The 16,593-nt window shown below is 44.3% G+C and overlaps 3 protein-coding genes across 4 annotated transcripts in view; all 3 read right to left on the bottom strand.

Annotated features, from left to right (window-relative positions):
- Positions 1–16,593, bottom strand: part of LOC141272556 (uncharacterized) — a 639,831-nt gene that overhangs the window by 76,564 nt on the left and 546,674 nt on the right. The gene's annotated exons all lie outside the window — the stretch shown is intronic.
- The window catches only part of LOC141272500 (uncharacterized), a 312,347-nt gene that overhangs the window by 148,032 nt on the left and 147,722 nt on the right, over positions 1–16,593 (bottom strand). The gene's annotated exons all lie outside the window — the stretch shown is intronic.
- Positions 13,171–16,593, bottom strand: part of LOC141272485 (uncharacterized) — a 66,762-nt gene continuing 63,339 nt past the window's right edge. Inside the window, exon 3 of one of the 2 annotated variants that reach the window (XM_073683274.1) lies at positions 13,171–14,611. In XM_073683274.1, the coding sequence (XP_073539375.1) occupies positions 13,236–14,611 (1,376 nt within the window). In that variant the 3' untranslated portion in view covers positions 13,171–13,235. The remainder of the gene's footprint in view (positions 14,612–16,593) is intronic. The other variant, XM_073683265.1, reaches the window with a different exon arrangement.

The raw sequence follows: 16,593 nt of genomic DNA, 5'->3' as shown, positions 1-16,593 counted from the left end.
GAGAGATGTCGCCGGCAGTAAGGAGGAGCAGAGAAAGCGTTATTAGGTGGGAGCAGGAGAGGGCATGAGGTGGCTGTCTGTGTTTGGAGACAAAGGATTGTATGTTGTGGAATAGCTCTGAGGAGGAGGTGAGATGGGTGGGGAGAATGGAGGGAGAGATGAAGAGTTCCTTACTAGGTGTAGGGATTAGGGGTGGTTGAAAGAAGTGAAGGATTAAGGGGGTGAGAGTGAAAACAAACACAAACATTGTTTACTGTGACTTAGTATCCAGTGACCTTCAGTTCACTTCAGATTCAATTCAGAATTAATTCAAATTTCAGACACTTCAGCTAATGGACACTTAAGCTGAGGGACACAGACTCCTAGTTCTCAATATATGGGCTACAGAATGCATTCAGCTGTGAAGCAGATGGGAGTGGTCTGTGCTCATCTTGATCAGCTGATTAGATTGAACCAGATGCTGGATGCTCAAGACAGAGTAAACAAGGCCATAAATGAAAGTGGGGGGTGGCTGGCTCACATACCAGTAGGACATAGGGGGAGAGAAATATAGAGAAATCTGCATGGGAGTCAAGACGGAGAAGCTGGGTGACGTACCATTAGAGAATTGGAACAGAATGGTATAGGGAAGACAGCATGGAATTCAGCATGGGAAAAGTTGGGTGACGTACCATTAGAGAATTGGAACAGAACAGTTATAGGGAAGACAGCATGGAATTCAGCATGGGAAAAGTTGGGTGACGTACCATTAGAGAATTGGAACAGAACGGTATAGGGAAGACAGCATGGAATTCAGCATGGGAAAAGTTGGGTGACGTACCATTAGAGAATTTGAACAGAACGGTATAGGGAAGACAGCATGGAATTCAGCATGGGAAAAGTTGGGTGACGTACCATTAGAGAATTGGAACAGAACTGTATAGGGAAGACAGCATGGAATTCAGCATGGGAAAAGTTGGGTGACGTATCTGTAAGAGGAATGGATAAACAGATGCTGATTAGATTAGGATCCATCGGTTGTGGTCGGTGCCGTCTTGTAGATGTGATCGGAGCCTTATTTTCAGGATCCTTCGGTCATGGTCGGTGACGTCTTGTAGAAGATGTGATCGGAGCCTTATTTACAGGACCCATCGGTCGTGGTCAGTGACGTCTTGTAGAAGATGTGATCGGAGCCTTAGTTACAGGATCCATCGGTCGTGGTTGGTTGGTGTCGTCTTGTAGATGTGATCGAAGCCTTAGGTATAGGATCCATCGGTCGTGGTTGGTGACATCTTGTAGATGTGATCGGAGCCTTAGTTACAGGATCCATCGGTCGTGGTTGGTGCAGTCTTGTAGATGTGATCAGAGCCTTAGTTACAGGATCCATCGGGCGTGGTTGGTGACGTCTTGTAGATGTGATCAGAGCCTTAGTTACTGGATCCATCGCTCGTGGTTGGTGACGTCTTGTAGATGTGATCTGAGCCTTAGTTACAGGATGCATCGGTTGTGGTTGGTGCAGTCTTGTAGATGTGATCTGAGCCTTAGTTACAGGATCCATCGGTCGTGGTTGGTGACGTCTTGTAGATGTGATCGGAGCCTTAGTTACTGGATCCATCTCTCGTGATTGTGACGTGTTGTAGATGTGATCGGAGCCTTAGTTACAGGATCCATCGGTCGTGGTTGGTGACGTCTTGTAGATGTGATCTGAGCCTTAGTTACAGGATGCATCGGTCGTGGTCGGTGATGTCTTGTAGATGTGATCGGAGCCTTAGTTACAGGATCCATCGCTCGTGGTCGGTGACGTCTTGTAGATGTGATCGGAGCCTTAGTTACAGGATCCATCGGTCGTGGTTGTGACGTGTTGTAGATGTGATCGGAGCCTTAGTTACAGGATCCATCGGTTGTGGTTGGTGTCGTCTTGTAGATGTGATCAGAGCCTTAGTTACAGACTATCTGCTACTGTTTGAAAATCCAACCTTAGTCATTTTCACACTCTCTCATATTTTAGTAAGGTTGATTGAGAGCTCACTTACTCTCTTACTTTGGGATCACTGTGGACACTACAACATCCTTTATTTGTCTCCTCATGGAGATCTATACGTTCTCAGTTCTGTACTTTCACCAATTCTTCTACTTCAAAGACCATTGTCAATATATCGCAGCCCAGGAAGGTCACACAGATCCTCTCAATGTGATTTTTTGATGCGAACAGCTCTCTGCTGCCCCCGATTCCAACGCATGGAAGAATTGTATATACCCCCAACACGATCACTGTAAGCTCAATGATAACTCAAGACTACTCGCTGCCACCACCAGTCGTTTTGTAAATACAGGCTGACTGGAGGCCTTGTTTCTGGTATTGTATGGCTTCAGACGCGGTTTACAGAACAAAAGGAACAGAACTATTACATTTTATATTTAATCGAAAACGAGGTAGCGTTTATAAAAATATACAAAAGACTGTACAAAGAGGACAAAACAATACAGCATATACAGTTACATAAAATAAAAGGGATTAACGAAAGAACTTACGCTGACAGAAAAGAGTCAACTTAGCCGAAGGAGAGCGCTTCGCTTGGGGCCGTTCAGTGAATGGAATTCATGCATACACGATGATGTGTTTCTGTTTACAGGAACACGAATCATAATTTGGCTTGATCTTTTAGGAGCACCTGAGTTACACCTACACATTCCCCCGTGATGACCTCATGTGGGCCGGGTTGTGGGCTGTCCTCTGCCCTTCAGAATTTTTTGAAATCCCCAATTTTATGCGATAACTTTATTCCTGATTGTGGCAGAAGTTCGAGATTGCTGCCATATTGTTTATCGGGATTTCACCTTTCCCCAGAGAGCAAACATTACATGGCTGTCAGTTATCTGTCCACTATGGATTTGGGGCTTATAGGCAGGGGCTACTGTTATGAAAAAACATGCATATTTTTCCCCAATTAGCCCTGAAGCCGAAATGTCCCATCACAATCGGATTCATACAAACTTCGATATTCAATATTTTCTTTCGGAGACATCGAGTCTAGGCTGGCTATTGTAACATTTCCCCTGCAGTATGCCACAGTGTCGCTTGAATTAAAAATGCATTTCCTGAGGACAAAAGGGCTTCCACTGGTCCGTTTATGTGTAAACACGGGTACCATTGTTATCTGAAAAGACATTTTGTCTAATTACCAGTCCATTATAAATCTCAGTCTTTCTCACAAAAGGCATCTTCTTTCAGTCACCTGAGCTTCAAAAGGACTTCATGCATTTTAATTAGGATGGTTCACTTCCCTATGTCCACAGCCATTTTACATAAAGGCAGCTTAGATTACTAGCTCTTGCCTTGTACTACAACAAAAAGAAGGGGAGGAGGAATGGGGATGAATGAATGTGGCCTGGCATCAGTGTGTCAGCCATTTTTAATATTTTCTATGACACAGTGCGTGCCCTGGGAGATTCAAAAGTTTTCATTTTAGACTGGACAGTATAGTCCTCTACAGTATATGGACACTACATAGTCTTTCATACAGTATTGTGGGCACCACATAGCCCTCCATACGTATTATGAGCACCACATAGTCCTCCATACAGTATTATGAGCACCACATAGACCTCCATATTGTATTATGGGCACTTCATAGTCCTCCTTACAGTATTATGGGCACCACATAGTTCTCCACACAGTATTATGGGCACCAGATAACTCTCCATACAGCATAATGAGTCCCATATATTGCTCCATACAATATAATGACCCCATATATTGCTCCATACATAATAATGAACCCCATTTAATGATCCATACAGAATGGGCCTCATATAATGCTCCATACAGAATGGGCTCCATACAGTGCTCCATACAGAATAATGGGCCTCATATATTGCTCCATACAGAATAATGTATCCCATATAATGCTCCATATAGAATAATGGACCCCATATAATGCTCCATACAGAATAATAGGCCTCATATAATGCTTCATACCGAATGGGCCCCATATAATGCTCCATACAGAATAATGGACCCCATATAATGCTCCATAGAGAATAATGGATCCCATATAATGCTCCACACAGAATATTGGACCCCATATAATGCTCCATACAGAATAATGGGCCCCATATAATGCTCCATACAGAATAATGGGCCCCATATAATGCTCCATACATAATAATGGGCCCCATATAGTGCAACATACAGAATAATGGACCCCATATAATGATCCATACAGAATGGTCCTCATATACTGCTTCATACATAAAAAATAATCAAATACTCACTTCCCCTCATTCCCTACTGGCTGGCGGCCGCTGCTCCAGACTCATCAGCATTTTATGACTCTCTGCACTGCTCAGCAGAGAGCACGCTGTAGTGACGTCATTGCGCCCTCTGCCCTGGAATGTCAGAGAGTCAGAAGACGCAGAAGAGACTGAGCTGCAAGGAATGAAGAGATATGAGTATTAAAAACAGTTTAAAGCACGATATGGGGAAGGGGGGGCCCGTTGCCAGCGCCCACGTGTGCTGGTGTCCCTGACGGCGGGTGGGCTATCCCCCCGCTTACTCAGGGCCACGGCTGTTGTACGGTGCGCCGGGTGGTGACGCTGGCCCTGATCACACCCCTTTCATTAAATGAGTCAATTGCACCCAATTAGCAGTGTTCAGGTAATGGCTGCTGATGCTGTTGGTTGCCCATTATTCGCCTACACCTTGAATTGGCCATGAATTTTCCCAATGTTGTATGATCTTTTCTGCCAAAAACAGTAATTAAACACATTAGTGATGTTAGACATCTAATATTTTGCATATACACTGTGTTCCAAATTATTATGCAAATAATATTTTCTCAGATTTTCCCAAATTACCTATATGAATTGCAGTCATTGTAATTTTCCAGTCAAATAACTATTAGAGTACAATTGAAAGGTTTTTGTACAAACTGCCTATGATAACAGGATATTTTTTAAAAAATAAAACACTCAAACTGCACTCAAAATGCATGTTCCAAATTATTAGGCACAGCAGAGTTTTCAACCTTTTCATTTTAATAAAGAACAAAAAAATGCATGAAATGATCTCAATGGTCCAGATGGACGGAGTGGAGGATGGCTGGTTGATGGACACCCCATGCAAACACGGCTACGGCGCTAACAAGGAGGAGGTGGAGTAATGTTTTGGGCTGGAATCATGGGGAGAGAGATTGTCGGCCCTTTTAGGATCCCTGAAGGGGTAAAGATGAACTCCATAATGTATGTTGAGTTTCTCAAACAGCACTTCCTTCCATGGTTCAAGAAGAAGAACCGTGTATTCCGCAGCAAGATGATTTTCATGCATGATAATGCCCCGTCTCATGCTGCACATAACACATCTGCATCTCTGGCTGATATGGGCATAAAAGGGGACAAACTTATGGTGTGGCCCCCATGCTCCCCTGACCTCAACCCCATTGAGAACCTCTGGAGCATCATCAAAAGGAGTGTCTATGATGGCGGGAGGCAGATCACATCTAAGCAACAGCTCTGGGAGGGTATTCTGTCCTCATGCAAAACAATTGAAGCAGAAACCATCCAAAACCTGACAAATTCAATGGACGAGAGAGTTCAGAAGCTCCTTTCCAACAAGGGGTCCTATGTGCAAATGTAACATCACCTAGAATAAAGTTTTGAGTTGAAAACTGTTTGATTTCAGTGTGTAATAACCTGCTAATGCTTATAATTTCAAAAATGACCATTTTTTTTGTTCTTTATTAAAATGAAAAGGTTGAAAACTCTGCTGTGCATAATAATTTGGAACATGCATTTTGAGTGCAGTTTGAGTTTTTTATTTTTTAAAAAATATCCTGTTATCATCGGCAGTTTGTACAAAAACCTTTCAATTGTACTCTAATAGTTATTTGACTGGAAAATTACAATGACTGCAATTCATATAGGTAATTTGGGAAAATCTGAGAAAATATTATTTGCATAATAATTTGGAACACAGTGTAACTGTACGGGTATAAGGTCATTTCAGAAACAAGCATTTAGATTATAAGGTCAACACTCCGAATTGGTGCAGAAAGATGGACCTTGGTCTTTTTTCAATCTCTGTAATTATGTAATATATGTAACTTACACATACACTTACGAAACCAGACAATGTTTAAAACAGTTCCGAATTTTTGCAAACCCACAAACTGTCTCGTTCACATGAAACTTATACTTAAGCAAAAATTAAAACGAAAGTTATTCAGCTGAGATATAAATTGGCTCAAATGATAATAAAAGCTGTAAAATATTAACCACAACAACTTCTCCCTTTTTATTATTTACAGACAATTTATCAATCAGCTACTACCCCATGTTCTGATGGCCTGGAGAGGATGGGTCCCATTCATCGACGGACACCCTGCCTGCAAATCTCATCATATTTACAGTATTTACTCTGGTGTGAGGCACTATAAAGGTTGAAGGCATCAGAAAGGCCAGTGGGCAACCCAAGTGAAATTGTTGGGTAACCACTTGTAAGCCTGATGTCCACATCTTAGTATTAGAGTATACTGGACTATGGGTTAATATCTAACCACGATGATCTTTAGAGTCCATGTCTTGGAGCAAGATACTTAGTGATGCTTTATTGGTTTGTTGTCACAGTCTTCTTTTAATTCCTCTTTGAGAGCTAGTGAAAAGGGTACAGATGCCAGCAGCATGGTCCAAAGGAGCAGGGTCTGACAGTGATGCTGACAGTGTTTAAGACCTTTTCAGTAGCTGGCGTGGATCTAGACCTTGCACCCGTTTATTGAATTGCATTTTTTTCATTTCTCTTTTATAGCAATTATTAGAGATGAGCGAACTTGTTTGGAAAATATTCACCAATCTCAAAGTCGGCATGAACATTGTACATTTGGATTCGTATATGGAACCCCGAGTGTTTTTACTCAAAATTGGCAAAATTTGGCCGAAGTGCGATAAATGATCAAGTTTCCACTAATGCTGTTTTTAGGACTTTAGCTAGGATAGTGGTGCTGTATGAGTGGGGGGACGTGTTTGATGATGATTTGAAAATCTAAATTCTTTGTGCTAATAGCGTGGTCCTGAAACAAGGCCACATTTGTGCATAGAAATATTTTGTGCTGGTAATATTTTTGGCCACATTTGAAAATCTAAATTTAAAATTTTGTGCTTCAAGTTGCTTCAGCCAGGAGTCCACATTTGAAAATCTAAATTCTTTGTGCTACTAGCGTGCTACAGACACACTATCTCAGCAAATAAATACGGATTGGTAATTTAGTGACATGTGACTGACAGGTCTGGGACTAGGGTTGTGAAACAGCTGGTAAAAAGAGGGGAAGGGTACATCCAACATGAGTGGGAAAAGGCGAGGTTGTGGTGGAAGGGGGAATAGGCTTGGTGTTCAAGGTGTACGTAGGGGAGGTGGTAATGTTATTGAAAGCTCTAGTGAACCAACACCATCTTGTCCTATCCAAAGACAACTGACAACTTCTGTTACTGAACGGGCTACTCCACTCACTTTCTTTGGTAGCCGCACAGTGGTACACCTTGTAGATGAGGGCTAGAAAGAACATGTGTTCCAGTGGATGGCAAGCGCTGCATCAAATGGTCTCTTCTCCTTTTCCTCCACCTCAACATCACACACAGTATAGTCCTCACAGGTGGTACCCCAATTACCCTTGTTTCCCCCCAGGTCACAACTCTCCAACCACCCTAATGTCTGTGGGAAACCACGGATGGACGAGTCTGCAGAGCTGTTCTCACATTCTATGCCATTGGCATCAGAAGTGTACTCTAAACATTCACAGAGTCAAGAGGAGGAAAGCATCTGCACCGATGCCCAAAATTTTTTTCTGTTGGATCAGGGGCTGGACCAAGTAAGGTCCGAGCAGAATCCAGACCCTCGTCACCAGACGTTAACACCTGGGGTGGAGGTGATCCTGATGAGACTCCGATACCTGAGGCGCACGCGGACTGTACTGTGCTGTCAGGAAGAGGAGGAGGGTAACTCTCAGGGCAAGGAGTGGAAGAACAGAGAGGATGACAATGAGACTGTGAATCTCACTTGGCGTGAACCCTGAGGCACGCAGCTGAGTAGCTCAGCAGAGGAGGATGAGGATGACGAGGAGGTTACGTTGCGGCTCCCGCACAGACACCGAGTGATGCAACCACGACAAGCACTGCATCCTCAGCCACAACTGTGGTTGTTGCCAGCACCGGTCGTGGTCTGCAGTTTTCAGGGGTGGCAAGGGTTGCCTAGCCTGGGCCTTTTTTGAGACTGCAAAGGATAACCCAACTCACGTTATCTGCCAACTTTGTAAAAAATTACTCAATAGAGGCAAAAACTGCAATAGTTTGACTACTACATGCATGAACCGGCACATATGCGATCATCACTGCTCTAAAATGCGGACTAGTGAGCCTCGCCAACCACCAGCCTCCCCATCAACCGCATCTGCTGCTTCTTCCTCCTCCATCACCGTGGCAAGTGTTTTCACACAGGTCTCCGGCCGCAGAACCTCCACTTGTTTACGCGCTGCAGTCGAGGTGAGTGAGAGCCCATCAGCTGTTACGAAAGTGGACATGCCTGCTGTTTTTGTTTTACCAAGCATACCACATCTTTCTCAATCCACCATAACATCTCCGCCTGCACCTTACTCACAGTCCAGCAGTTTGTCTTGTTCACCCTATCTGAGCACAGCAGCCAGCCCTTGGTCCGGCGGTTGTGGTCACATAAAAGATTGTTTCCTCCTACACATGCCAAAGCTAAGAGCTTGATCTCAACCATCTCCAATATGTTGGCTACGGAAACGCTGCCTTTCCGTCTGGATGATATGGATTCCGAAAGCCGATGGCCATCGCAGTCTCCCAGTACCAGTTGCCCAGTCGCCATTACTTCTCTAAGAAAGCTGTGCTCGCATTACACCAGCATGTCCTAGACATCATGACCCCATTCCTTAAAAAAAAATCTATGTCTGCCATGGTGCATTTTACCACAGACATCTGGACGAGCAAGCATGGCCAAGGGCGTTACATCTCGCTGACTGGGCATTGGGTGACTCTGGTGGCTGTAGGGGCAGCCGGGGAAGTGGCTGCTCCACAAGTCTTGGAATCACCAAGGCTTGCGGGACAAACCTCTGTATCAAACACTTACTCCACTGCTTCTGCCTCCTCCATCTCCTCTAGGGCCTCTACCTGCACCCTCAACCTCTACCTTAATGAGACAAGCATTCCAACAATGCAGGGAGAATCACTCCTACCTCCTTACTATGCAGTCAGGGCTCACTGCAATCAGGCAGTGTTAAAATTAATATGCCTTGGAGATTGCAGTCACACAGCTCAGAGTTGTGGACAGCTATCCAGGCCGAGTTTGAGCAATGGCTATCTCCACTGAACCTGGAGCCAGGGAAGGCCATGTGTGAAAACAATGTAAACCTGGTAGCGGCCCTACGCTGGGGCAACCTGACAAATGTGCCTTGCATGGCTCACATCCTCAACCAGATGGTACAGCAATTTCTCCACCACTATCCCGGCCTGTATGCTCTGCTGCAGAAAGCAAGATCGCAGTGTGCTCACTTCCACAGTTCGCACCCTGCGAGTCATCGACTTGCATCGCTACAGAGGTCATTAGCCCTACCGGTTGATATGTAATGTGCCAACACAGTGAAATTCCACTTTGCACATGTTGCAGCGACTGTGACAGCAGTGACGAGCTCTGGCGCAGTATCTCATTCTGCATAGCCTGGGCCAACGCAGTATGGATGTAATGCAAATCACGTTTGCGGAGCCATCATGGTTAGCCATCATCAGCATCACTATTCCGGTCATTTACATGCAGGAGAACACTTTGAATAGTGTGCGGGAGGAGGTGGTGGTCCCAGAGGAAGAGAAGAAAGCAGAGGAGGATGTGGAAGGGATAACAATATCTCTAAGTTCCAGACTGTCATTGCACAGGCGGGTGCCAAAGGAGGGTAGATTACAGCAATGGGGGGGGGCTCATGGTACCAGACAAACTTAGTGAAGGTGCAAGAGCCGAGGAACAAATGGAGGAGGTCGAGGATGAAGAGGTGATGGGTGCGCAACAGTCAGGAGATAAAGAGGATAATGATTCCCTCTCTGCTGTACGTGGTTGGCGGGAGGAGACAGAGGAAGCAATCTTCAGTGTTACCCCACCACCAACACACCATGGACTTGGACCTCATGGAAGAACCCGACATATGAGCGCCTTCTTGCTGCAACATGATGCCTGTATTGTTAGGATTCGAAATAGTGCTCACTACTGTGTTGCCACTCTGTTAGATCTACGGTACAAGAGTAAATTTTGCCAGATGCTCCCCCTGCCCCCCGGAGAGGAACGAGCGCATGCTGGAGTATAGAAACACGCTTGTAGGCAACCTTAAGAGTGGTTTTCCCCAAGACAGCAGTGAGGCACACAATGTGCATCGCAGCTGTAGACTTCCAAGCCCGGGAACGTCGAGTCATCAACGCAAAAACATTAGCAGTAGCAGCAGTGTAAGTGGCAGAAGCAATTTCTGTGAGTTGTTTCACACATTTTTAGACCAGTCTGTTCACCAGCAAAACAGAATACAAGTCTGACGCGTAGTGAACTACTGGAGAGGATAGTGCAGGAGTATCTCGAGCTCAATATCAGTTTCTCAAGCTCAATATCAGTGCCGTCAGGGAGGGTGTTGACCTTTTGAATTTTGGTCTTCAAAAATGGAAGAGCGGCTTGAGCTCGCCTGTCACACTTTGGAGGTTTTATCATGCCCGGCAGCGAGCGTTCTCTGAAAACGTGTCTTCAGCGCTGCTGGTGGTGTCCTGATGGATAATCGCATCCGGCTGTCCCCTGAAAGTGTAGACTGCCTAACTTTCATCAAGATGAACAAGTCATGGATTTCCAAGGACTTTTACACCCCAATCGCAGACTCTGCAGACTAGGCGATAATGTAGTTTTTAGTGTGCTGCATTGATCTCTCATTATTGCAGTCTGTGACATCTTTGTTGTGGCTTCTGTGCCTGCTGCTGATGTTATCAATCATTTTTTGAAATGTGAATACTCCTAGTTGGGTCTCCATCTGGTGGGTTGCTTGTAGTGGAAGGTGTGACATTGTCAATGCCCCATTATACTATTTCTACTCTGGTGAAACTGATGCCACGTTAGTGGTGTCTGTCTCTAATTTTTGAAAATGTTTGCACTCCAACTTGGGTCTCCTTCATGTGTGTTGCCTGTAGCAGTAGGGCTCCCAGACCAGCAGGCCAGCACTTACTTTCAGTCAACTACTTGTGATACTATCCTTAAATTTTTCTAGCAATAGTAGTCTACAAAACTGATATTTGTGCCACCTGAGTGTAGCTGAGCAGAAAAGCAGCTTGAGCTGCATGTGGTATCTGTAGCATCGGCGTCTCTGCCTTCTTCCAGGCAGAGACGCTGTCCCTCTCACCTCCTCGCTCTCCTTCCCAGCCTGCTGTCGGCGCGCGCAGTCCCCCGGGCACTGTGCTTAGGGCGCGCGCGCTCACCCCCTCTTAAAGGGGCCGCGCGCGCCGTCCTAAGGAGTCCCCGGCCAATAGCCGAGGGTCCTCCCATATATAGGGCACCTCCTCCAAAATGGGAGGTGCCCGAGCAAAGTTGTTGCACAGTTTCTGATCTCTGCTTCAGCCCTCAGGTCCTGCTGCTAGCCTGACTCCTCGTCCTGCCTGTTATCTGCCTGTTACCTGCCGAGCCTGCTCACCTGGAGCGCTCACCTGTTACCTGCGTGTTACCTGCCCTGTCTGCCAGTCCGCTCACCTGGGAGCATCCGCCTGTTACCTGCCCTGTCTGTCTGTCCGCTCACCTGGGAGCATCCGTCTGTTACCTGCAGAGTCCGTCAGCCCGCTCACCTGGGAGCGCTCACCTGTTACCTGCTGTGTCTGTCATACCGCTCACCTGGGAGCACCCGCCTGTTACCTGCTGTGTCCATCAGCCCGCTCACCTGGGAGCACCCACCTGTTACCAGCCTTGTCGGTCTGCCCGCTTACCTGGGAGCGTCCGCCTGTTTCCTGCCAGCCTGCCTGGAGGCTCTGCCGTCACTTGCTGTGACCACCTGCCTGGTAAACCTAGAGACTACTACCTGCTCTGCTGTCACGTACCGTGACCACCTGTCAGCTACCAGAGACTTCTGCTTGCTTGCCGTGTCCATCCGTCATACTGGTCAGTCCCAGCCATCTGACCCGTGGGAGCCACCTGCTCTCCTACAAGGTCGTCCCCAGAGTAGCACCTGGTCCCTCAGCCCGGATCCTCCCTGGTCACGGTGTCGTTTTCTGCCGTCCGACCAAGGTCGCTTAGGGTTGATACTTAGTTACGCCCCTCTGGGTCCCTCCTTGCACCTTAGCACAGAGGTTCCACCACCCAAACGCGTAACAGTATCAAGGCTTCTAGCACAGCAGACCTACACTGGTCCCTCAGCCACCTCGTCTTAATTTGAAGTTAAAGTCAAAGCTGTAAATACTGGTCCAGACCCTGATACCTCATGCATGGCCCATGGCTGACTTCTGCTATGCCATTATAAAATTTTGACTGTGGGTCAATTGATGAAACTTTTCCTGGTGTCTGCCCCTAATTTGAGCTGTTTTGGCAGCTTTTGCCCCACCCCCCTGAAGGTGCTGTCTATGCATTTGGTTTTGCCTCCCATTGAATTCAATGGGGGTTCAGATACATTCAACGAACTGTTAAATGAACATCGGGAAGTTCGCAGATCAGAACCGAATCAAACCTTGAAAGGTTCGCTCATCTCTAGTAATTATACATAATATACACATCATAGATGGCATACACTTCATTCTTGATCTAAACCCAACCAAACACTTATGGGGAATTCTGAAGAGACAAGTAGTCATCACTCCATCCAGCATCCAGGCTCTAAGAGCTCATACTTGAAATAAGATAGATGTTGCATTATGTCACCAACTTGTTTATTCCATACCTAGAAGACTTGGTGCTGTCCTTTAAAAATCATGGAGGACATAGAAAATATTAGATGTAATAGTTTTTGATGTGGGGTATACTAATTTTTACAACTAATTTGGGTAAAACTGAAGATTTTGTATTGAAAGTTATGTTATTAACCTTACTTTTATGTTATTGGTTTAAAAAATGTTCTATGAAACTTACTGTTAGCAAAATTATGGAAATTGTTCGTGGTCAGTGAGATATTAATTAAAATTTTACTTATCAAAGCGAGTTTACGCATTTATGCTAAGCACTCTTTATTAAAATTTATAAAACACAGTGAACGTAATTACAATTTCCTTTCTGTATGACTTCTCTCATGTATAACAAGATTTGACTTATTTACAAAAGATTTCCCACACAGTGAACATGAATAACGCGTCACTCCAGTGTGAATTCTCTCATGTGCCGCAAGACTTGATTTATATATAAAACATTTCCCACATTCTGGACATGAATACGGCTTCTCTCCTGTGTGAATTCTCTCGTGTCTCACAAGACTTGATTTATCTGTAAAACACTTCTCACAGTGTGAACATGAATACGGCTTCTCTCCTGTGTGAATTCTCTGATGTTTACGAAGTTGAGATTCATCTGTAAAGCATTTCTCACATAGTAAACATGAAAATGGTTTCTCCCCTGTGTGAATTCTTTGATGTCTAACAAGATGTGATTTATTTCTAAAACATATACCACATTCTGAACATGAATATGGATTCTCACCTGTATGAATTCTCTGATGTCGAATAAGATTCCCATTAACTGTGAAGGACTTCCCACATTGTGAACATGAATACGGCTTCTCTCCTGTGTGGATTCTCTGATGTTTACAAAGTTGTGATTTATTAGCAAAGCACCTTCCACATTGTAAACATGAAAATGGTTTCTCCCCTGTGTGAATTCTTTGATGTATATCAAGATCTGATTTATTTTCAAAACATTTCTCACATTCTGAACATGAATATGGCTTCTCTCCTGTATGAATTCTCTGATGTTTAGTAAGACTCCCTTTATCTGTGAAGGACTTTCCACATTCTGGACATAAATACGGCCTCTCTCCTGTGTGACTTCTCTGATGTAAAACAAAATTTGCTTTTTGTATAAAACATTTCCCACATAGTGAACATGAATACGGCTTCTCCCCAGTGTGAAGTCTCTCATGTGTAGCAAGACTAGATTTATTTCTAAAACATTTCCCACATTCTGAACATGAATATGGATTCTCTCCTGTATGAATTCTCTGATGTCTAATAAGACTCCCTTTATCTTTGAAGGACTTCCCACATTCCGAACATGAAAATGGCTTCTCTCCTGTGTGAATTCTCTCATGTATAACAAATTTTGATTGAATTGTAAAGCATTTCCCACATTCTGAACAGGAGTATGGCTTTTCTCCTTTGTGCTTTCTTTGTGTTACAAAATCTGAGCTTTTAGTAAATTGGTTGTCATATGGAAATCTTGTATCCACTGTGTCACCTGGAATTGTGGTAACAATGAGAGATTGCTCAGGAGAGGGTTCCTCATGATTAAAAGGATTATAAGAAAGTGAAGTGCTGTGAAGTCCAGAAGGTGCAGGAAGGGTGATGAGGTTTTCTCCATTAGAGTGCTCCCAGATATCTTCTTTTTTACAATTTAGTGATAAACCGTTATTCTCACAAGGATTTCCTATTGGGATGAAAGATAGATTAGATGTGATTTTTTTCTACTACACAAAAGGGATTTCTAAATTTATTTTATGAAGTTCACAGTGAAGACCCTCGTCAGTGAAAGTAGCGGTAATAAGGAAGACAACTACATGCCATCACATTAGCATAGTGATGGGTAAAGTGAATAACACTTATAAACTGGTGACATTGGCACAAGTCAGGGGTGGCAGAGATTAGCCAAAAAAAAAAAAAACAGTTCAAAAAGGAAATCTGTCATCAGGATTTACCCCCTTAATCTACCACCAGTGCCATTTCACTCTCGTAGCAAGATTTCTATCATATCCTTAGTGTAGAAAAGTGTTCGTGCAATTAAAAAGGGAGTTTTAATATTTCAGTACCGTATGTATATTATATTGACTAGTCAGAAAGCTGGCCCTACATCCAGGCACCAAGCTCCAGGCACCACAGTCATGTCCACAGCTTGCCTAAAGGCATGATAGGAATTATTTGAAGACTGAAATAGCACTGAGGGCACATTAAGGGAGTACAGTGGCTTGCAAAAGTATTCACCCCCTTGGCATTTTTCATGTTTTGGTACCTCACAACCTGAAATTTCACTGTTTTTTTTGAGGCTTTGCATCACTTCATGTAAAGAATATGCCTACAACTGTGAACATTTGTTTTTTTTCTTATTGTGAAGCAAACAACAAATAGGACAAAATAACTTCAGTGAACATAATTATTCACCCCCCTAAGCCTCCTTTTGCGGCAATTACAGCTGCAAGTCGCTTTGTATAAGTCTCTATGAGCTTTCCTCTGGGATTTTTGCCAATTCCTCAAGCCAAAACTGTTTCAGTTCCTCCGAGTTAGATGGTTGCCTCTGTTGAACAGCAATCTTCAAGTCTGACCACAGATTCTCCATTAGATTAAGGTCTGGTCTGTGACTCGGCCCCTCCAGAACATTTACACGTTTCCCCTTAAACCACTCGAGTGTTGCTTTAGCAGTTTGCTTTGGGTCATTGTCTTGTTAGAAGGTGAACCTCTGCCCCAGTTTTAAATCACTGACAGACAAACAAGTTTTGCCCAAGAATATCTCTGTATCTCGCACCATCTATCTTCCCCTCGACTCAGTCCGTTTGCCCTGTCCCTGCTGCCAAAAAACCATCCCCACAGCAAGGTGCTGCCACCACGTGTCACTATGGGGATGGTGTTCTTGGGGTGATGAGCTGTGTTAGTTTGGCGCCAAACACAGCATTTACCTTGGTGGCCAAAAAGTTCAATTTTGGTCTCATCTGACCACCGCACTTTCCCCTATACATTTGGGAAGTCTCCCACGTCTTTTGGCAAACTGAAAATGAGCCTTACAATTTTTGTGTGTAAGTAAAGGCTTTTTTCTGCCCATTCTTCCACAAAGGCCATCTCTATGGACTGTCTAACTTATTATGATCGTATCGACAGACACTCCAGTCTCTGCTTGGGAACTCTGCAGCTCCTTCAGGGTTACCTTTGGTCTCTGTGCTGCCTCTCTGATTAATGCCCTCCTTGCCTGGCCTGAGAGTTTTGCTGGGCGGTCCTCTCTTACAGGTTTGTTGTGGTACCATTGTGGTTCTTTCCATTTGATGATAATGGATTTGATGGTGCTCCGGGGGGATCATTAGAGATTGGGATATTTTATTTTTAATTTTTTTTATAACCCAACCTGACTTGTGCTTCTCAACAACTTTGTCCCTGACTTGTTTGGAGATCTCCTTGGTCTTCAAAGTGTTGTTTGGATAGCGGTGCAGCATCTGTGGCCTTTCAGAAAAAGAGTGTATATACTGACAGACATGTGACATTTATATTGCACACAGGTGGACGTCCTGTCACTAAGCATTTGACTTATGAAGGTAATTGCTTGCACCAGAAATTTTTAGGGGCTTCAACTCAAAAGGGGGGAATACATTAATTTAAATTTATGCCTATACTTTTCTAACTTCATCAACTTAGACTATTTAGCGCTGA

This window comes from Phyllobates terribilis, unplaced genomic scaffold, assembly GCF_046119375.1.
Source record: "Phyllobates terribilis strain yellow unplaced genomic scaffold, ASM4611937v1 Scaffold_1__5_contigs__length_1240528914, whole genome shotgun sequence".
NCBI lineage: Eukaryota > Metazoa > Chordata > Amphibia > Anura > Dendrobatidae > Phyllobates > Phyllobates terribilis.
This window is presented reverse-complemented; position numbering and strand designations above follow the sequence as displayed.